Raw genomic sequence first — 21223 nt, 5'->3', positions numbered from 1 at the left:
GCCAACCTGCGACATCCCAATGAATTTTATTCCCCGCCAGCTTTCCTCCCTGAAGCAGCTTCCCCCGCGGCGAGCGTAACCCAGCGAACTGTGAATCAGGGAGGAGAGGAGGCAGTTTTCGCCTCAGGGCGGGGGGTCGGGAGGGCTTCGGGCGAGCTGGCGCCGGGGTCCGGCCGGGCTGTGGGCTGCGGCTCTGCTGCGCCCGTGATTCATGGCATGGCTGCGCCCGAGGGATGGACGGACTTTATGACTCGGTCCCCAATATGTCCTCTTCTTGGCTGACTCCTGCATGGATGTTGAAACAAATTAGTTTGTGAACTGCCGGTGTGTTACTCGAAGCAAAGCAGCAAAGGAGGACCCGGAGCTGCTCTCGCTTCACTCCCCCGCCGTGGGGTGAGGAGCTCTGAGCCCGTGTGTTTGCTTCCTCTGCAGGTGTCCCGGGTGCCCGTGGAGTCCTGCGAGCAGTACACGACCTGCGGCGAGTGCCTGAGCTCGGGAGACCCCCACTGTGGCTGGTGCACGCTCCACCACACGTAAGTCCAGCCTCGGCCACCGCGTTTGAGCTGCTGGTGGTGATGGCAAAAGCGGCTTCCAAAGCCACCACGCAGTCTTTGCCAAAACGAGTGAGGGTGAAGTTCCTTAAATCCGTTCTTCCCTTCCCTGGGTGTTCGCATTGCAAATCCCTGAGCTCCTCTGAAGAGGTAAAGGAAAACAAATTCCTGCTGTAGGAGCGTGGGTCCCCCACCGCACGGAGAGGGTGCCATGGACACGATGGAAAGCAGAATTTAAACCAGTGGGGATGAAGGCCTCGTGTTTTGCACGCTCCTGCTTGCCCCAGCCGCAAGTCCCTCGCAATTAACGGGAAATTTTTAAAGGCAAGAGTAGAGTTGATTATACGAGCGGGACTTTGCTGTCAGAGAGGTTACAGCACTGGCACGGAGCAGCGCACCGAGATCTGCTAAAGGTATCGGGGAGAGAGGTTTAAATTCTGCGTGGCAGGTCGGGGGCTCGGCGCTCCCGCCGCCCCCATGGGGCAGAGCCGGCGGCGCGGGGCTGGGAGCTGGCGGCCCCCACGCACACCGACAGCCACAAAGGGCGAAGGGTTGGGGTTGGGGTTGCTTTCTTTTTTCAGGGGAGCTCCGGGAAACACTCTCTTCATTCAGGAGGTGTCTGTGTCCTTCCTTTCTCTCCCCTGCCATAACAACCATCACTTCCTAAGGCGGAAGGGGGACCACCAGGCAAAGGCAGATCGGAGGAGGAGGGGAAAGCCTCGAGGAGAGGAATAGAAATCCCTCCGGCCGCGTGCCAGCTTGCCGAGCCGCCCCGTTAAATGCAGGGAGAGAGTTGAGGGAGCGGCGAGCAGAGCTTGGCCACATGCCTGAGGAGCAGGTGCTGGAAGGGGAGCGGGGATACGGCAAGCTCCTCCGCAAATCCGGCCTGGATTCGGGACCCGTGGGCTTTGGGGTGCGAACCGGCTCCCCGCAGCTTGCTCGGTTTGCAGGGGGTCGTTGCCACGCTTGGGGAGATGCAGGAGAACCATTGCAGCCGCTGGCCCTCAGCATCCCGCGGGCGGGCCGGGGCCAGGGCCGGGGCCGGGGGCAGTGGCAGAGCAGCCCCCGCCGGCAGCACAGCAATGTGGGGCACAGGTGCCCCGGGCATCTCTTTTTTTTTTTTTTTTTTAGCTTTTTCCCTCTCAGAGAAGCTTATCCAGCACTACAGCTAAGCCACCATATGGGCTCTTGTCTCCGAAATTTTACTTTACTGTCCCGTCTCTGTCAGAGGGCAGCGATTTCCATCCCTCCACCTCTTCCCTTGGGGCAGCCGTCCCCTGCGCCTTTCCAGCGGTGGGGACAAAAGCCACCACAGCCTTTTGATAGGAAGAAATTCTTTGCTGTGTGGGCGGTGACCCCTGGCACAGGGTGCCCCGAGGAGCTGTGGCTGCCCCATCCCTGGAGGTGCTCAAGGCCGGGTTGGACGGGGCTGGGAGCAACCTGGGCTGGGGGGAGGTGTCCCTGCCCACGGCAGGGGGTGGCACTGGATGATCTTCAAGGTCCCTTCCAACCCAAACCATTCTGTGATTCTATGATAGGGAGGGGACAAGGAAGCGAGGAAAGGGGACGTGCTGTACTCAGCATCTGGCCTGAGCTGCAGGTCTGCAGGTGCTCCCAGGAACCCGCTGTGGGGGTACGAGAGCATCCGCTCACCGGGGCACAGCGGCCTTTCAGTGCCCGGGGCTGCTGCGCCGTGCGGCAGGAGGGGGCGGCTGCGTTAAGTGTCTGTGGGTGCGGGTGTTTGGTGCTGCTCCTCAGACCCCTGCAGCAGATCACCAAGTGCTCGCCTAATGCTAATGAGCTGAATCTTCATAAACCACCTGGGAAGCAGGTAAAGGTTGTTATCTTCATTTTGCAGAGAGAAAACCCTCAATGTCAAGAGGAGAGAAACGTGTCATTTCCTCTGCCCTTTTGGCCATGACATTTCGGCATTAACCTATTCCCAACGAGGGTTTCTTCCCTGATGGTATTTCTCAACCCTTCCTCCGAGCGCCTGCCCTTTCCTGGCCCACTTGGAGCAACGATCATTTTTTAGCTTTTGTCTTAAGCTGTAAATAATTGAGTTTATCTTGCTGTTCCTGAAGCCTCTGTCATATTTGTTTGGAGGCCCCAAGCGCCGGAGTGTTGGTGTTTAATTTGTCATCTCTCTCCTCTAATTCCTACGCGTCCCTCCTGCCAGATGGACCAGCTGCTCCTCTGCTCAGTGGAAGGGTTGCGGGTCAGGGCGCGATGCTCACGCTGGGGATTCCGAGCGCTGGTAAAAAGGGTGAGGGGCAGAAGAGGAGACGTTCTCGTCCTTGAAAGAGCAAGAGGGTGGCCGGCCACCTGGGCAAGCGCGGCTATGGCAAACACCAGCACTGCGCCTCGGTCGGGGATTGAAATCCAGTTGCTTCTCCCCGCTGCTTGTTGTGGGGTTTCGCTCCTTGGGCTGGGGGTCTGTGTCCTGGGGGCAGCGAGGCCCCGCGGCAGGTCGGGGAATCTCTGTGCGGAGGAGCGGGGCAGGCCAGCGCGGCAGGCAGCGCCGCTCCGGGCACCCACAGCCGCCATTGGCAGAGGCTCGGCCGAGAGCGTGGGCGTGCGGGTACTGAGCTACCAGGGAGCCAGAAAAAAAATCAGAATTTTAAATGGTGTGTTGGATGTCTGAACAGGTACGGATGAGAGAGAGACGGATGGACAACTGCCCCGACCCAGGTTGCGTCAGGCAGTGTGTCCTGCCTTCCATGCTGCCAGGCAGAGAGGGATAATAAAGGAAAAGTAAAAGGATCCGAGTTGTCCTGGGCTAAGCTTTCATTATCCAATATTACATAAAGCTTTCCTTGTGTGCTCGTTATGTGTTATGGAATCACAGAATCACGGAATTTTCAGAGTTGGAAGGGACCTCTGGAGATCATCTCTCCAGGGGAGTCCCACTCCCCTGCCAAAGCAGGATTGCCTGAGCACATCGCTCAGGACTGCATCCAGGCGGGTCTTGAGAACCTCCAGAGAAGGGGATGCCACCCCCTCCCTGGGCAGCTGTGCCGGTGCTCTGTCACCCGAACCGTAAAGTTTTTCCGTGTATTTGAATGGAACTTCCTATGTTCCAACTTGTGCCCATTGCCCCTCGTCCTGTCACTGGGAACCGCTGAAAAGAGCCTGGCTCCATCCTCCCCCAACCCACCCTTTAGACACTTGTCCGCAATGACAAGGTCTCCCCTCAGCCTTCTCTTCTCCAGGCTAAAGCGTCGCAGCGCTCGCAGCCTTTCCCCGTAAGGGACGCGCTCCAGTCCCTCATTGCTGCCTCTGTACCCTCATTACTGACTCATTACTGAGTCAGGGCTTACAGCTGTGTTGCGCAGTGGGGTGTTTGCGCTCACGTGTGCCTACCTGGAGTTTGAGGGCAATGGTAGGAGTGACGCTCGTGCGGAGCTGTCTGTGAGGATGGAAGCGGTGAGCCCTGGGGGCGGGGGTCGGGCCGGCCGGGGTGGCTCCAGCGATGAACCCCCAGCCGGGAGGGAGCCGGCCGCGGGCTGGGCGCAGGCAGCGGGGCAGACCCGGAGCTCCCGCCCCAAAAAGCCGTGCTTGACGAGGTGGTGGCCGTGGGCAGCGCGTGGCTGGCACCGGGCTTCGAGGAGTCCTGGGCGCGGGGCGTTTGAGAAGGGGCTAAAAACCAGCAGGAAGGGAAAAGCGCTCGTCCTTCGGCAGAGCTGCTCTGCGCACCCCGGGGACCCTGGAGCAGCGGCGCGATGGCCGAGCAGCCCGTCCCTGCCCAGCGCCTCCGCCACGTCCTCCCGGCCAGGGGTTTGCTCCCCGTGCAAGTTCTTCCTCTCCATGTGAGATGAAGGATCTTCTGCTCCTCCTCTTCCACAGACAGCGCTCTTTGGGAGCGCGCGGAGGCCCGGAGGAGGTTGTTAAAGAGTCTCTTCAGCCCAGTGGGATTTGAAACCTGCAGGACTTCCATATGCTGCTCTCTGCAAGTGTGTTATTGTCTACAGACCTATTTATCTCTGTTAGGGCTGTTGCCATAAATAGTATGATAAAAAAGAGCCATTCCAGCGAGTCAATGAGATAAAGGCTCCAGTCAAGAGCTCACTTTAAAGCTATCTTACAGATTCACTTAAACCTCAATAATTCTTCCTTTGGCAGCATTCATATTTAGCTCCCTTTTACTCCAAATGAAAAAAAAAAAAAAAGGAAAAAAGACCTGGGAGGGTGAGGAGGACAGCGAGACTGTTTGCTGGGCATCACGCGGGGGGTTAGGAGAGGGAAGGTGTAAACTCCGCTTGTCTTCATCCAAAGCAAACGGCCTCGCAGGGAGGGTGCGAGCCCGCCAGTTCGGCGCGGGAAGCTCCGGTTTTGCCGGGAGCTCGTCAGCGGGTCAGAGCGAGACGTGCACGGCAGAGTTCAGCCTCTGCGTGGGCAGGAGGTGTTCCTGCTGATGCCCGCGTGTGTCTGAGGCCGCCCGAGCCGCCCCCCAGGGAACCAGGAGAACAGGCGGGTTGACAGCAGCACCTCGTTAATTCCAGTAACATACACTCAAGTGACTGTCAGAAGGGAACTTGCTGGTGGCATGTGGGGCTGGTGACAGCGTCTCGGTCCTCTGACCTTTGCGCCACCGTTTGAAATCGGGTCCGAGATCAGCAATGAGTGAAAAGTGATAAAGTTTGCTGATACCTTGTTAAGACCATTAACACCAAAAGGCCAATGTGTCATCTGTGCCCGGGGGAGGGGGGGGGGGGCTGTGGAAGAAAAAAAAATCTCCCAAATGACATAAAATAGAAGCTCACTGAGGGATGGCAGTGCTGTGGTGCAGTCTCTGGTATCTGGTTTGAGACAGTGATAGTTCTTCCTTGGTTTCCTGCTGGGCGCTCCTCTGCCTGCGGGAAGCAACTTAATTTCACACCGCTCCAAGGCCACCTGCAATAGAAAAAAAGGGATAACGAGCCATCCCGGAGCACATGGCATGCTAGGAGCAGTCCTAGTCACTCTGGCTTGCTGGGTGCTTGCATTCCTGGTGGTGGGAATGGGAGAGAGCCGGGAGCCCGAGGCGTGAAAACCAGCCAAAGCACGGCCGGCGGCTGCCCTAGGGGAGGGTCCTGTTCCTGGCCCCGCCACGCTCCTCGGCTCCAGGAGGAGACGATAATTGAACTATGGGGTTTTGTTTTAATTGGAATGGAAGCGTCATCTTGTTACTGCCTGTTACTGCTTTATGGTTTAGTTTCTGTGGAGATTATGGATTTATGGCTTGCAGGGGCCCTGGCCAAGCAGCGGAGCGGCAGAGCGCCTGGTCACCCCGCACCCACAGCGCCCGCTGTCACCGCCGGCACACGGCACTTGGCAGCTCTGGGTTGTGTCCCAGTGCAGGCGGGACTGGGAGCTGCTCCTCAGAGGCTTGTGGTTTGCCTTTCTTCTGGTCGCAGAATATTTTTCCGTGCCCTTTGACCCTAACCTGGAGCCTGTGCCCCATACCTGGTCCCAGTGCAGAGCATCGCCCCTAGTGCTGATCATAATGCCCCCTTCCCCTGGCCGAGGCTCTGCCCTCCTGTTTAGCTCACCCCTGGTGCCGTTTGACATCTCCCCGGGTGCTTTGTGGGCTCTGATGTGCGCTCGTGTGCGGCAGGTGCTCCCCGAGGGACAGCTGCGAGCGAGCCGACGAGCCGTACCGATTTGCCGGCAGCATCAGCCACTGCATGAGCATCACCGTGCAGCCCAGCAGCATCTCCGTCTCCGAGCACAGCCTCCCGGTAGGTGCTGCCCGCAGGCGGGGAAGGGGTAGGCCTGTTGCTGAGAGGCATTCCCAGCATATTTCAGGTTCAGAGCGAGCACTCCGCTCTCCAGCCTTTCCCCCTGCCCGTCCGTACAAATGTTTTCCCATGAAGTCAGGCTCGCGGAGGGACTGGTGAGGAAAGGGGTCACGGAGCCGGGGAAGCAGGGGGTGGGGATGGCAGCAACAAATTCCCCTTCCCCGTGGGCCTCAGCTCACATTTCTCTCGGTCTGGTTTCATTAGCTGTTGAAAGGAAAGGCTTTGTTTCCCAAAAAGCTCATCTGCGAGCTGTGCTCGGGCCTGGCTCTCTGAAGCATCCCAGCTGTTGCCCCCCGAGCCCCCGGCGCCCCGCGGCAGCTGCCCGTGCTGCGGCCCCTTCCCGCTCCCCCCGGCCCGCCCGCGCTCCCTGTCGGAACGGCACGGGGCCGTTGGGAGGGCACTCACCCCTTCAGGCACCGCTTTGCCATGGGGACGGTCCCCAGTCGTGGTGGGGACAGTGGGGACAGGTCTGTCCATCCCACGCGGGCTGTTGGAGCTGCGATGCGGGGAGAGGGGTGTTGGGGCACCCGCGGCTGCTCCCGTGCACGGGAGGCAACGCACTGCTGCCGCTGCCACAGGTTCCTGACGCGGGCACTGAGGGGTGGCAATGCTTCTGTAGGGCAGCCAGGGGGACAAAAAACTGCCGTGGCCACCTCTGCTGAACTGCGGTGCCCAAAGGCTCAGCAAGGTGTTTCTGTGTCGGGAAAGAACCCGCATCCTTGGCTTTCTTTCTCCTCCTCCGCTTCCCACGGAAGGGCGGCTGGCCTGTGGGCGGGCGGGTAATTTCAGGGGGTCAGTATTGAACGGGAAAACAGCAGGTACTGGGAATGCGGGGGAATCTCGGGCAGCTCTGCCTGCTAACAGATTGCCGGCTGTGTCTCCCTTCCCCTCCGCCCCCCCGCTCCCCGCCTGCAGCTCAGCCTGCTGGTGAGCGATGCGCCAGACCTGGCGGCTGGCGTCACCTGCCTCTTCGGGAACCTGACGGAGGTGGAAGGGAAGGTTTCGGGCAGCCGGGTTGTGTGTGTTTCGCCAGCAGCAAAAGATGTTCCTGCCATACCTGTGGATCAGGGTAAGTAACGGACTTCTGGACAGCAATGCGATGTCTGCGCCACCAGGAAGTGCGGCGTGGGTTTGGAAGTATCTGCTGGGTGGAGCAGACCCTTTGGGGCTGCTGCTGGAGAAATTCACGCTCCTGTCAGAGACCGCTGAACCCAGGGAGCTAAATGCACTTCGTCCTTAAGGAACGCATCCCACACGGGGCAAGATAGGCTGGGAGCAGGCAGCACCGTGTGCTTGCCCAGTCCCGACACGCTCCCTGCGCTGCCAGACCCGTCCCCAAGATAGCACAGGAGCCATCTGTCCCCCCCAGGACGGCTCATGAGTGGGACAGGGGCTGGCAGCCTCGCCACGCTGGGTGGGTCTGGAGGGCAGGAGCCCTCCCCTGGGCCCGGCTCAGCACCCACGAGTAGGCGGATGCAGTTTCTATTTTTCAGCCCCGATCTTTGGGTTGTTTCTTCATTAATGTCACTGCTGTCATACTTTCTCTTCCCATAACCAAAACGCTACTTGCTTAAAACTCGTTTTCTCCTTGGCATCCCTCCAGGTGCCAACTGTGCTTCCCTGCCGACACCTCTGTATTTCGAAGGCATTATATGGAGCCTGAGACGCGGTGAACACTGGGGGCCGAGAGCCACCGTGGTAGCAGGGCTAGCGTGGACTTCCCTGCAGCAGCTGGGGAAGAGCAATCTGCTCTTAATTGACCCAGTGCTGAGGCTCCTAAGGAGCTTCGTTAATGCCCTCGTTTCCAGCATTGTCTCTTATTCTAGTCTTGGGCTGCTTCTCAGTGTAGACTGAATTTGTGGTTTTATACTGGAGACAGAATCCTTTAGGGAACGGGATGGGATCCCAGACTCATTTCAACTGTGGCCCAAGGCAGCGTGTAGACCCTGAGTCTCCAGTGCTTTTTGCCATTGAGCCTGGTTTGGTTTGGAGGCAGTGCTGGAGACAGTCAGCCCGGCACCCCGGGGTGCTCGAGGGCCGGGGGGATGCTCAGCCCTCGGCTTGGGGAGCTGCTGCAGACTCACCAGGGGTGGGGGTCCTGCTGGCGGGGAGACGAAAGCAACCTGACTTCCACCTTCTACCCCAGAAGCAGATGGCTCAGCACACTGGCAGGCGGGGAATGGGTGCCCCCATGTCTGCTGTTACTTCCCTCGTTACTGCCGCTGGGACTGACTGACGGGCTCTGGTTTGCATCCCCAGACTGGTTCGGCGTCGTGCTGCAGCTGAAGTCGCGGGAGACGGGGAGGACGTTTGTCAGCACGGAGTTCAAGTTCTACAACTGCAGTGCCCACCAACTGTGAGTGCTCCCTCCCCATCCCCAAGCGGAGCCAAACACCGGCTGAAAAGAGAAAGGGCTGGGAAATGGGTACTGGGCTCCAGCACCAGCCGGGAGGGGGTTACCGTGCTGCGTGGCCCAGCCAGCAGACACGCGCGGTGGAAGGGGACCCCACCAGTTCCAGTCTTCTCTGAACTTCTCTGGCTGCCTGTGCTGCTTTCTCTGCCTCGGGAGGCGCAGGCGGAGTGAGCCTGAAAAAAACCTTAACCTGCTGGTGCCCCCAAGCTGCGCGATCCCGCAACTGTGAACTCGCGTGTGTCTTCACAGGCAGCTGGGGAAGGCAGCGGAGGGGCTGGGAGGTGGGCTGCAGGCAGAGGGGGTGGGCTGCAGGCAGAGGGGGTGGGCTGCAGGCAGAGGGGAGGTGGGCTGCAGGCAGCAGGGGGGTGGGCTGCAGGCAGCAGTGAGGCAGAGCCCCCCCAGGCTGCACCAGCAGAGCAGGGTGCTGGCTGCTGCGAGGATGCTCCCCGGGGCGACTGAGGAGGGCACGGCCAGCGGAGGAGACCGTGGCAGGGACTGACCTGGCAGCCTCCAGCCCTGGGGTTGTATTTTAGATGGGGTGAGTGGGAACGCTGGCGGCAGGAGCTCTGCCCGCGCTTGGGCAGAGCAGCCCGCAGAGCCCGGCACGGCTGCCCAGGAGTGTGGCAGGGGCAGGGGGCTGCTCCGTGGAGGGGCTCCAATGGGGGACTCAGTGCTGCTGAGCATCATGGAAACACATCCCCCATGGGCACATCTGCTGCTGGAAGGCGGCACGCAGCTGGCTGGCCTTAAAAACACATTTACAAACCTGAAGCATTTATAGATTTCTCTCTGAAAACACAGCAAGCCCCAGAGCACCAAAATGAAGCATGGGCAGGACCTGCCAGAAGTTGGATAGCCAAAGGCAGGTGGGAGCCGCGGGGCTGGGCGGCATCTCGGGCTGCCGGCGCTGCTCCGGGAGCGTGGTTTGCTGCTGGAGCTGCCCGCGGGAGCCAAGAAGTGCCGGCACAGGGTCGCTCCCCATCTTCCTGCACTGGATTTGAAACCTCAAGTCACGGCCTTCCCTGCTTGCACTTGGAAGAGGGCTGCGTGTGCTGACGGGCTTGGCTGGCCTGCAGTTTTTCTAGGCATTAATTCAATTTTTTTTAATTTTGTTTTGAGCCGTAGCACAGAGCAGAGGTACCGTGATGAAAGGCGCTCTGTGACCCCCTCAGTCCCCCCATGCTGCCTCTCCTGGTGGTCTCTGTCCGTTACCTCGATGATCTCTGCCTCCTGTTGTGCCACCCCTCGTGCACAGCTCTGTCCTTACGTCCCCGTCCCTCAGTCGGGCTGTACGGCACAGCCTCTCCTCCGCCTGCGAGTGTTTGCAGTCCGGCGGTTCCTCTGCATTCTCGTGGGTTTGAGTTTGCGTGAGGGATGGCATCACAGGGAGCCCTGTTTTCACTTAGGAGCGGAGGTTTGAATCAGGAGAGGCAATGCGTCTTTTCTGGGCTGTCATTTGGCTTCATCTGACCGTGCCTTTCTACCAGCTCCTGTTTGGAGACAAAGTGCTAATGCGGTGGTAAATTCTGCGGCACTTACATCATCCCGGACTCGTTATCAGCGAGTTCAACAAGGGCGCGAGCCAGGCGGGCAGGGATGAATCACGGCATGCAAAAAGGAGGAAGGAATACAGGTCCAGCCAGCGAAGGAGAGAGACCTATTGATCCTGAGACTCTTCCTTGCCGGGGCGAGGGTGTCTGGGGGGAGCAGGGAGCGGCTGTGCCCTTTCTGGCTGCGCGGCAGCACAAGAAGCGGTTGTGGTGTGTGAAGCACATAGGCCATGGGAGGTGGCGTTAGGCTAAGAGGGGGTGACCTGGTGTAAGCCTCTGAGAGCTGTCAGGGTCCTGCCGGGAGGGAGCCCCTTGTCCTGCTCAGCCGGAGCTGAAAGCAGCAGCCAGAAGACCACGGAGCAGTGAGAGGTGCCGAACCAAGCCCTTGGCCTGGGTGGTCAGAGGGGTCCCCCTCCCTCGCACCCAGCGGCGTGGGGGGAAGCAGAGGGCTCCATTGGCCCCAGACGGGAAAGCCGGAGGCCAGACTGGGTGAGGGTGGGCGGGAGGAGGGCTACAGACCGAAATGGAGACAGAAATGGGTCAAATGAGTAATTGAATAAGCTCGCAGCACTTGATATTATTCCCCAGATTTGTAGATGCGTGATTAGAATAAGTTTCCTTGGCAATTGAAGTCACTACGAATGCATCAGAAGGAAAATACAATTGAGTTATTAAAACACACATTCTGGTGGCAGCAGCCCATGAGAGGCATTGCCCTGACACCGCTGCCCGGCTGGCGGAGAGGCTCTGCCCGGAGACCCGTTTTCCTCATTTTTCCAGCGTTTCCTACTGAAGGCCACACTCCCGCTTCCCTGGTGATGCTCCTCTCTCTTCACTGCGCCTGCGCTCGCTCCAGCGCATCCCCCCCGGGCACTGCCGCTGCGGGCAGCACCCCGTCTCGGGCGCCACAGGTCACGACACGGAGCTGAATCCCGTGGGATGCAGCTTATGCTTACGCCAGCGGACGGCCGCCAGAGCGCTGCCCCGTGGCACGGAGGGTTGGCCTCGGAGATGGAGGAGGTGGTTACTGCAAATATTAGCGGCTGCCGTGGGCCGTGCGTCTAACTGGCAGCCAGTTAGCAGGGAATAAAAACCACCCGGGCGGTTTGCTGGCAGCTGGGCCGCCCCCTGTCTGAAAAGGGCCTGCGTTCTTTCAAAAACATTTCATAAACAGTTAATTTCTTCCAACAGGAATCAAAAGCGGTTGCTGAACTCTTTGCACTCTGAGGCCAAGCAGAAGTGTTACTGTTGACTTGAAGCATTCTTGACTTGTAAAACAACCACTCCGATTTTTGCCATGCTTGCCTTGTTTTCCACTTTCTAGAAACTAAAAATCAAGTCCGGTGTCTGTGCAATATTGTGCTTTATTTTACGCCAGTGCAATGGTGTGCAATAAATCCCAGCTTGTATTTTATTACTGAATGAATTGGGAGGTTGTTTGGAGGCTGTCTTTTGGGTGTGTGTTTTCCCAAACCTGTTACTGTTGTTGTACCAAAACATCCCTCCAAAGAAGTTATTTTCCCATGAAGGACCCTGAGCTTGGAGTTGTGGCTGGGCCCGTCTGTTAGCGTACAGACCTCCCGAGGTGATAACCTCCTCCGTAACTCCTCCTTTCTCCCACCAGGTGCCTGTCCTGTGTGAACAGTGCTTTCCGCTGCCACTGGTGCAAGTACCGGAACCTCTGCACCCACGACCCCACCACGTGCTCCTTTCAGGAGGGACGGATCAACGTCTCTGAGGTACCAGATTGGGGTTTCAGTACTCCTGAGCTCGTTCTCCTTTGCCTTTCCATGGCTCAATGAGCATAACCAATGCTTACTGAGGTTTTTCAGCTTTCCATGGGCCGGGGCTGGTCTCTTTCTGGCATCGAAAAGTACAGATACAGCTGTAAAGGACCGTAGTAAGAAAGTGTCAGTTTAGCAAAAGCGATGTGTCTCGACCTGAACACCAAAGCGGATCCCACTTCTGATACGTGGGTATGCTCAGGTTTGGTAATAGCCGTAATGGCCGCGGTGCTTTCCTTCGGGGCTCTCAAAGCCTTCTGCAGACCAGCGCGCTTCAGTGGCTCCGCTTTACGTACGAGGCGTGCAGGGATTTGCCCGACGGCAAGTAACAAGTCCGTTGCGGAGCTCTTGGTGGGACTCGTGCAGTGGGTTGTGTTGGCAGGGCTGAAATTTATGGCAGGAGCCTGACTGTAAACTGATTAAGAAGGGAATTGCAGACGTGAACAGCCCCAGACTTTGGAAAAGAGAAGTGATTCAGGTTCCAGCTGTATGGACCAGGAGCCATCTCTCTTAGCAGTTAATAAGAGGTGTGGGGCTCAAGTCCAAAAATGCTTTTAACAGTTGGAAGAGGGCATAGCCCTCTTGTATGTCCCGAGGCAGAGGGGTCCACGGAGGAAAGGAGTTTGTTAGCACAAATTCCCGATTAAAGGTTACCACTAACCCCTTGGTTTGGGGTTTCTGCACCCACTGGCTGGTCTGATTCCCACGCTGCTGTCTGCTCCAGGTTCACCAAGGACGGAGCACATACAGCCGCTGATGCTGGTGGAGTCCCGGTCTTGGCCCCTTCTGCCCCTACGCGTAGCTTTGTAGACCCTGAAATGAGTGCAGGTCCTAAAGCTGCAGGGAAACGGCAGGTTGAAAAGGTGCTTTGAAAATCCTGAGTGTATTGGGAAGTGGGAAGGGCAGCAGTGAGGACGTACACAAATATTGGAAAAAGACAGGAGGGTAGGGTTAGCCAGCATCAAGTCAAACCCTTATCGGTGAGTGAGGGAGATAGAGAAAAGCAGGAGGGATCGCTCAGTAGAGTACAACACTGAGCCGTTAAAAAGAAGCGGCCGAAGCTGTCCGGCTGCTGCTACACCAATAGTAAACTTGACACTTAACTCACGGGTCTTTCTGGTTAAAATGCTGCCAGGAGGCACGTAGACACGAGGCAAGGAGCGTTAACGCACTGCATGTGTACGTAGCTCAGTGGGAATCTGCAAGAGCAGCCGGATGGAGTGGCAGTCCCCTGTCCCCTGCCGCCTGCGAGGGACGAGGAGGGGGCTCACGCCGCAGCCGCAGAGAGCTGCCCCACGCGGCAAAGGGAACAGATGCCCAAGGAGAAGTGTCCGCCCGAGGGACAAACCAAAAGCTTTCTCAGTCCAGTTCAAAGTCACGAAACTTCCTTTCAACGTAACAAGAGAAAGCAAAAACCTTTGCTTTTCCTTCTCTCCAGAGATGGGGCGGGGGGGTCTCCTTCACACTCAAAGCATCACTGTCTTCCCAGGCTTTACAGTTGTAGTTCTCAGTTTTATAGGTCTTCAACCCCATGGTCTCAGAAGTGTTTGACAAGTCTCTGGTAAAGTAGGACAATCCCATTATCTCTGTTTTTCTCCTGGGAACGCACAGGACTTGCCTGAGATCACAGAGAGGGAGCGAGTGGAGGAGTTGGTATCTCTGCCAGTCCCTGCTGGGATCACAGGACTGTCGCGTCTCCAAAGAACTTCCTCTGTCGTCTTCATCTCGTAGAGGTTGTTTCTTACCAGGGGATGTCATGGGATATCTAACACCTTCCTGGTGATTACTTTTGATAAGGTCTGTTGGTATCGATACAGATGCTCCAGTGTTTATCATGACTTCCCTGGACCTGTGAACACACAGGCAAAGCCAGACACCAAAACCTCATTTGTTTGCTTATTTAAGGCAAATAAATTGCCACCTGCATACACAGCACAGCGCTAATGCCTTTATTATGGGCATTTCACTCCGGCTAACGCAAGGCATCACATAAATGCCTCGTAGTTTCCTCTCTTAAAACAATTCGGATCACAATGTTCTCATTGTGTCATGGCCTGATGTGTTAGCAAAATGTTTGTGCTCACCAACCTCGCTGCCTTCCAGCAGAGTGGGCTGTGTTTGGAGCCCGAGCGGTGCTGCCGGTGCTAACCGTGGCGGTGCCTGCGCCGCGGAGGGAGCAGCGCCGGCGCGGGCTGCCCTACTTTCAGTCCCATGTGCCTCTTCTCATGTAAGATTTGCACATGTGTTCACACGGGGTTGGAAATTTTCTCGTGCCTTTATATTTAATTTAAGAGAAAATATCTTGAATATTCCCTTTTACTCCTGGCCCATCAGAATTTGTGTCCCAGTGGGATTCCATGTGTAACGAACTCCCTTTGATGCTTCTAGGAGCCGTCTGTCTTGAAAAGGGAAAGGAGCTCAAAGCCTCAGCCACTTTACAAGGTGATGGGGAAAGCAAGCCCTTCTTCGGGAGCTTGCTCCTTGCAATCTTCTGGCTGTATTGACCGAGCTGAATGCTGCCTGTTTGCCCTGCTTTCCATGCAAATACAGCCGAGAGAACGAGCTTTGTCAGTCTGTCTGCCTGCCCTGTCACCAGGAATTGTTTATCAACGTCTAAGGGCAGAGCTGAGCGGCCAGCGCGGGTGATGCAGGGCCAGGCTCCCAGGGCGGGCTGGTGCGTTGTCAGGGGGTAGCAAAGCCATCGGTAAGTGATAACCACAGGCGTTTGTGATGCTTGAGAGGAGATGCCCCTTGAGTGTCAGATCTCTGTTTTGCATCATGCTGTTGTATTTGCAGAAGTGAAAATGTGCAAAGCATGTTTGCTTTGGAGTCCTTGGCAGATAAATACAGAACCCTCGCAGCCTTTAAAGCAGAGATGTCCTCCAGGACAGAGGTGGCTGTTCTTGATGTCCTCCATCTGGTGGGAATTTTCTGACGTGGGGTAAGCCCGACGCTTTTGAGGCCTCTGTTTCAGGTGGCCGGTTCTCTCGGAGTTAATAATGAGATAAGCAGCTGTTTTCTCAGCCTTTGCTTGGCCGGAGGCTTCATTTATCTGCAGAAAGTGCCTGCTGAGACACTGCTATCCAAAGAGCGATGGGAAGGCAAAGGTCTGGGGCTGGCTCGCACCCACAAAAGCAGGGTTCCTCCTAGAAGAGGTCTCGTGGGTGCGTAGCACTGATTGTCTCACTTTACAAAGCTTCAGACAACGCCTATGGTATCATTTTAATGTGTCCAATGTGGTTGGGTTTGTGCGTGTGTGAGGCTATAAGATGTCTCTCCCTAAATGCATAAAACATGCAGATGAAGCGCAGTGTAGATACATAAATATATCCTCACACCCCATCCCAATGGAGAGATAGAACCAAATAAATCCTATTAGTTTCCCAGAATGTGGGATCCCGTCCCTCTTTGATGTCCACTGTGTGTAGATAATGCCATTTCCATGTGTCAGGTGCAGAATCGGGGACGCGGCGTTGCAGATTCTGGGAGTTTAGTGCAGAGCCAAATTTCAGCTCTGCTCTGACTTCTTTAAATTCTCATTGTTTTTAAGGCAATGCCTTTGGCCCTGGCTGTGCCCTTGGATGCTGAGTGCTGCTTGATGCACCTTGAAGGAAATAAAACAAAATCAAACCTTCCCCATATCCATCCTTACAGTTCCCACCGCTGAATACCTGAATGGGAACTGTGATGTGTAGGAGACAACTCAGAACCACACCTAAGTCCACCAAAGTCAGCGAATGGCTTTGCTGGGTCACGTCTAACTTCTGGAGAGATGTGTTTGTCTGGAAAAGTACCAGCGGTAACAGAAAGCCCAGTTGCAGCAAGATTAACTCATCTCAGTTTGAGAAGATTGGTTTGAGCTTATTGGCGACACTTTTTTTCACCCGTAGATTTATGGTGTGTATCACCTGCGGTGTTTGGAGGGGGAAGGAGCCACGCAGGGAGCCAGAGGGGGATGCTCCCACCTGGGACCTGGCCGTGGCTGAGGGAATTGCTCCCGTCCTCACCGCTGGGACACAAAGGGTTGTTTGTGGGCGAGAAATAGGCTCTCCAGCCTCCCGCGTTTTGCGTGGCTGTAAATATCACACTTCATAAATTAACGTGAAAGACCCGGGTTACGGCACACACATACAGCACGGAGCTCAGGACAAAAGGGCACTGGGTAGGAATTTACCAGTGAGACCAGTCTCGCTTCAGTTGCCTTTCTTTTCATGTTTGGTTTCTAAGGAGCAAGGTCTGCTCTCCTTTCCAGTAGCATAAATGAAGAATAATGTGTTTCCATGAGTGATGGGGACCGTAATTTATATCATTGGGAACACAACTGTGAGCCGGGGATTTACATTCACATGCCAGATTCGTTTATATTTACAACTTTAAAATGTGTGTCGCAAGTTAACATTTGTGGAGGGCTTTTTTTTAAGATGAAAAGTATGAAAACATTATATTTTCTTCCATTTGGGCTAAATCCCATAGTCAAAAGCAACGCCTGCCATTTCTAGGCATTTTTTTTCCAAATAAGAGCAAGAAGATTTGACCTACTAAAACTGCTCTGTTAAACACAAATAATAACCATGGGTGCTCTGTTCTGCTCCAGAGACGGATGTGTACTGCGGGTCTTTAAGGTATTTATAGACCTTGGAGTCTTTGAGGCTAAAAAGTGTTGGAGAAGCATAAAATGCCTTTGTAAATTGTGTGTGATGATACTTCATACGCAGAATATTCCCCCAGAGTCTGTGTCACTCATGCGTCGGAGTCTTGTCTTTCTCCAGCAGATCTTCTGATTTGCGTTTATTCTGGTGTACAGAAGTCAAGAAGGATAATGAGAGGATTCAGCGTGTGTTTGTTTAGCGAGAGGAGGCACCAACGGCCTTTCTAACTCACTGCAGGATTTACTTCTCATGAATTAAAAAACAAAGTAAACTGATTATGGAACAAATTGTATATCCCACTGGCTGCGGTCTCCCTTTTTACTCTGTATTTTCTGGATGCTCAGCTCTTCCTGGCAGTAGCAGGGGAAAGTGCCGAATCGAGCCCCCAGAGCTGAGCCCGACAGACCAGGGATGGTCTCGTCATTCACCACCACGAGGGGACCTTTCCCGCAGCCCCCCGGCTCCGATCCCAGCAGCAGGACTGGTGCTGCCAACCGCTTCCCAGTTCATCACCAAATTCCAATAAAGTGAATAAGCGTCGACAGAGGCATTGCTAAAGCTGGCAATGTACCTCTAACGGAATAATTTATGTTAGCACTGGCTTTTAGATATGGTAGGAGGTAGAAGGGGTGGTGGATGGACAACCCAACCTGAGCTTCCCTATGATGGCATCACCCGCTCAGCCCCGTGTGCGCAGCGTGGGACCGAGGTGCTGACGCGGCAGCAGCCACGTGGTACCCGAGCCCACTCGCGCACGCTCCGTGGGAGGGCCGGTGTGTGCCGGGACGGGGCTGCGCATCGCCGCGGCAGCAATTTCAAAAAACGAAGACAAAGAAGAAGAAGACCTGAAGGCTGAACAATGGGCCTGGATGGGCAATGGCACGAAGTGGGGGGAGAGGGGCCTCCAGCAGCGCTTCTGCAACGCGTGCGGCATCTGAGCGAGCCCCGCGCCCTCCGCACGCCCCCGCAGCTCCTGCGGCTTCGCTCACTCATCTGATAAATTCCGCAGCAACCGCCAGCAGCACCGCGGCTCCCCACGAGCGCCCTGGGCTCTCGGTAGTGTGGCGTCTGCCTACGTATCGCTCCATCCCAAAATGTATATCCCCTTATTAGTGTGATCACTGTAGCTGTCAGCCAACACGGAGGGGCTGCCTTTCGCGGTGTTCCCCCGAGCGGCGGGCGCTCGCAAGCTGCATTGCCTTTTTTTTCGCCAGAATCTCAATGTGACATTTTTCTCCCACTGAAACCAAAGGAAAAAAATCTATTATGTCCTACTCATCACTAATGATGGCAGAACAATTTTTGCTACCAGCGCTTTCAGCACTAGAGAGCAGATTTGAAAACGTAAGCCCTCTCCCATCTCTCTAAAGGAAGAAGCGTTTCTTTAACAGTCGTCTCACGAATGGCGGTGCCCAGGAAGGATAATGGTCCATAACATATTCATTATTTTCAGGACTGTGCGCTGAGGTTCTCCCACCGGTGGTGTGGCTGGAGAGTTTTTGTTTTCAATCATAACGTGGTAAAAGATTCTGCGGCTCCAGGACGCCTTTCCTCCCAAACCCGGGCTTTCCACAGAGCTGGGGACCTCTCCGGAGCGGAGCCATTTGTCTCCCGTTGGTCCTCGATATGTCTTTGAGGTTAAATGCAAAACCTGAAATGCAGCCAGATGTGGAGAAGGAGGCGTCACAGGTGTGCGGTGCATAACGAGGAGGAAGGAACGTGTGTGCGGAGCTCGGAAGAGCTGGCGGCTGGATGGAAAGCGCCACGAGTCTTAGGAGTATGCTGGTGGTAGTGGAAAGGCTGCGCTGGATCTGTGATACCCGGGTCTGTGGGAACATCAAAGCTGAGCTTCACGGTGGCATTCCCTTCCAGCCCGTAAACTTGCTCCACAGCAGAGAAGGGCTTTCCTTTCCCTCCCGGCGTAGCCCGCTCTCTGGCTGTGGGAATTTAAAATCGCTCTTGGCTGTTAATCCGTGAAAGTCCCCGTTAGAAATAAAATAAAAAATATATAAGGAAAAGTGCCACTAAAAAGGTTTATGAGGCAGCAGTTTAAGCTACTGCCTTCTCCAAAGCGGGGGAGCATCTGTTCCTCATTTACAGCTTGCCTGAGCCAGTAGCGAAGCAACATCCCGTCCGCCCGGCTGTGCGCGGGAGAGGGAGCGCGCTTGGCGTGCTTAATGGTCATTAGTGAGAGAGGGGGATTTTCTCCCTGGATACACCGTCCTAGCGGGAGCCTGGTAAGGATGGCTCTCGTTGCGTTGCCGTCCGGATGATTTACGGTGATTGCTAGGCAGGGTGGCGAAGGGCTTGGGGGGCCGGTTTGGGATGTGGCAGAGGGGAGGGAGACGTCAGTCCATTTTTTTCTAAAACTTCTACTTTAGCTTGGGATTAATCATTCAGTGTCAGATACTTACAGGTACTCAGGTACCTAGTTCCATTAGATCAAAGCAAATTGGAGCTAAACAGAATGTAAATGCTTCTGACGGTCAGAGCCTTCGTCTCTGCGTGTTGCAGTTCCCGGTGTATAAATTGAGGAGAAACTGTATCTCCCAGTGTGTTACGAAGAGATAATGTTTAGGATGTTGAGATCTTATGGGAGGAGTGTCATACAATTACCAGGCACTGTGCTTCGCCTCAGAGTACCATTTAGAGATCTAGTCTGTGCTAGTGGGGAACTGGAGATCTGCTCATCTGTGGAATGGTGTTTGCAGGGAGAGTTTCCTTTTGCTTTGCATACGGCATCTTGCGTAGTGAAGTCTTGAGCCACCGCAATATTAAGACTTGCTGTTGATTTACAGTTGCAATATTTTGGCCAGATAGTGGCAGAAGTGGAAACAAATCACACTTCTCTTTACTTGATGTTTTAATTGCTGTGCTCAGTTTTCAGAATATGTAGTTTTGGAGGCAGCAGCATTTTGCTCTTTTCTTTGCTCCTCTATTGCAATCACACGGATGTTTGAAATATTTTCACGTGGTTTTCAATGGAAGATTTAATAGGCTGCTTCCACTTTCATGGCATTTTGCACACTCAAAAATCAGGGACTGAGGAACTATCCTTACCCGTTTTTTCGGTCGCAGGAGCAGGACCTGTTTAATCTCCTCTTTCATGCAAGAGGCTTCGGGTCCTAATCGGGAAAGGTCTGAAATGAAACCTCTCTGTGCTGTTTTGTCTCAGCCCCCTCCACCCCTTCTCCTCCAGCCTGCTGCTGAGCAGCCTCTCCCCACTGCTGGACCTCAGCACCCCGCGTTTTTCCTGGTTCTCTCCCCAAATGCCTTTGCCGGGGCCGGCGGGGTGATGGGTAGTGCTGTGAGGCTCTGGCTGTCGCATACTGCTGAATTTGCATTTGACTCAAAAATGCATTCCTGGAGCAGCTCCCGACAGCATCCCAGAGGTGCAGAAGGACTTTGATGCTGCCCCTTTGGTTGAATCGCTGAGCCGGGCTGGGACATCACCTTCCTCCTGCCCGTGGGGCCGGCAGGTCCCCGCGCAGCCTGGGGTTGCTCTTTCCAGCCTGATGTAAAAGGGCTTAGGGCACCCGAAGGGACTGTGTCCACAAGAGTGGGACACTTAAGGTTTTGAAGCCCAAAGGGTGCTGTGAGGAAGGCAGAGACCTGGTGCCTCAGATCCCAGGGGCATCCGAGCTTGTTTGGCATCCTCCGGGCTGGCCTTCCTCCTCGTCTGGTGGTCTCTCCAGTGGCCACCCAGTGGCAGGAGATCTGCAGGTGCCATCGCTTGTTGGTAATTTTGCTGTTGTCGGTGTGTGTGATGGGACGTGTGGCACTGCCAGTCACAGCCCAGCACCCGCCCCGCTGAGACGCACTGAGATACAGGTGTATACAAATTAATTAGGTTTTATTTCAGTCCTCCCTCCTCTGGGGGAGATTCCTCCTCAGATCAAAGGACAGATGCTCTTTTGAAAGCCATAAGACCTTTACAACTGCTGTTTGCTGGAGGAGGCTCCAAGTTTACTGCAGATGCCAAACCCTTTGCTATAATTCCTAAGAGAAAATGTCAGTTTTGCAGACTAGACAGAATTTCAGAAGGCCCAGAGGAGACAGGATTAGGGTGCTTAATCCCATCAGTGAAAACCCTGTCCCTGTGGTTCTGGGTACTGACTGCAACCAAATCCTCCCGTCCTTGGATGTCCTCCACTTCCCAGGACGGCAGAGCAGGGCAGAACGTTGATTTAGGGACAGAAAGGGGGATGCAGTCCCGCTGCCTTGCCCACCCGGCCAGCGCAGGCACGTTTCACAGAATCCCCGAATCCCAGAGTGGTGGGGGCTGGAAGGGCCCTCTGGAGCCCTCCCAGTGCCACCCCCCGCCAGAGCAGGGGCACCTCCAGCAGTGGCACAGGACACCTCCAGGCGGGTTTGGGATGGCTCCAGAGGGGGAGACTCCCCCCCTCTCTGGGCAGCTGTGCCAGTGCTCTGCCGCCCGCACAGGAGAGAAGTCCCTCCTCAGGGTTAGATGGAACGTCCTATGGTCACGTTTGTGC

The 21223-nt window shown here is 55.5% G+C and overlaps 1 protein-coding gene across 1 annotated transcript in view; it reads left to right on the top strand.

The window, feature by feature from the left end:
- PLXNA2 (plexin A2) overlaps window positions 1-21223 on the top strand; it is a gene marked incomplete at its 5' end in the record, with an annotated part of 154785 nt that overhangs the window by 84808 nt on the left and 48754 nt on the right. The window contains 5 exons of the mRNA XM_082494522.1: window positions 433-533; window positions 6148-6271; window positions 7247-7400; window positions 8591-8687; window positions 11919-12033. Coding sequence (XP_082350648.1) covers window positions 433-533; window positions 6148-6271; window positions 7247-7400; window positions 8591-8687; window positions 11919-12033 — 591 coding nt within the window. The remainder of the gene's footprint in view (window positions 1-432; window positions 534-6147; window positions 6272-7246; window positions 7401-8590; window positions 8688-11918; window positions 12034-21223) is intronic.

This window comes from Vanellus vanellus (assembly GCF_965231255.1).
Source record: "Vanellus vanellus genome assembly, chromosome: 23".
In the NCBI taxonomy this organism is placed as follows: Eukaryota; Metazoa; Chordata; class Aves; order Charadriiformes; family Charadriidae; genus Vanellus; species Vanellus vanellus.
This window is presented reverse-complemented; position numbering and strand designations above follow the sequence as displayed.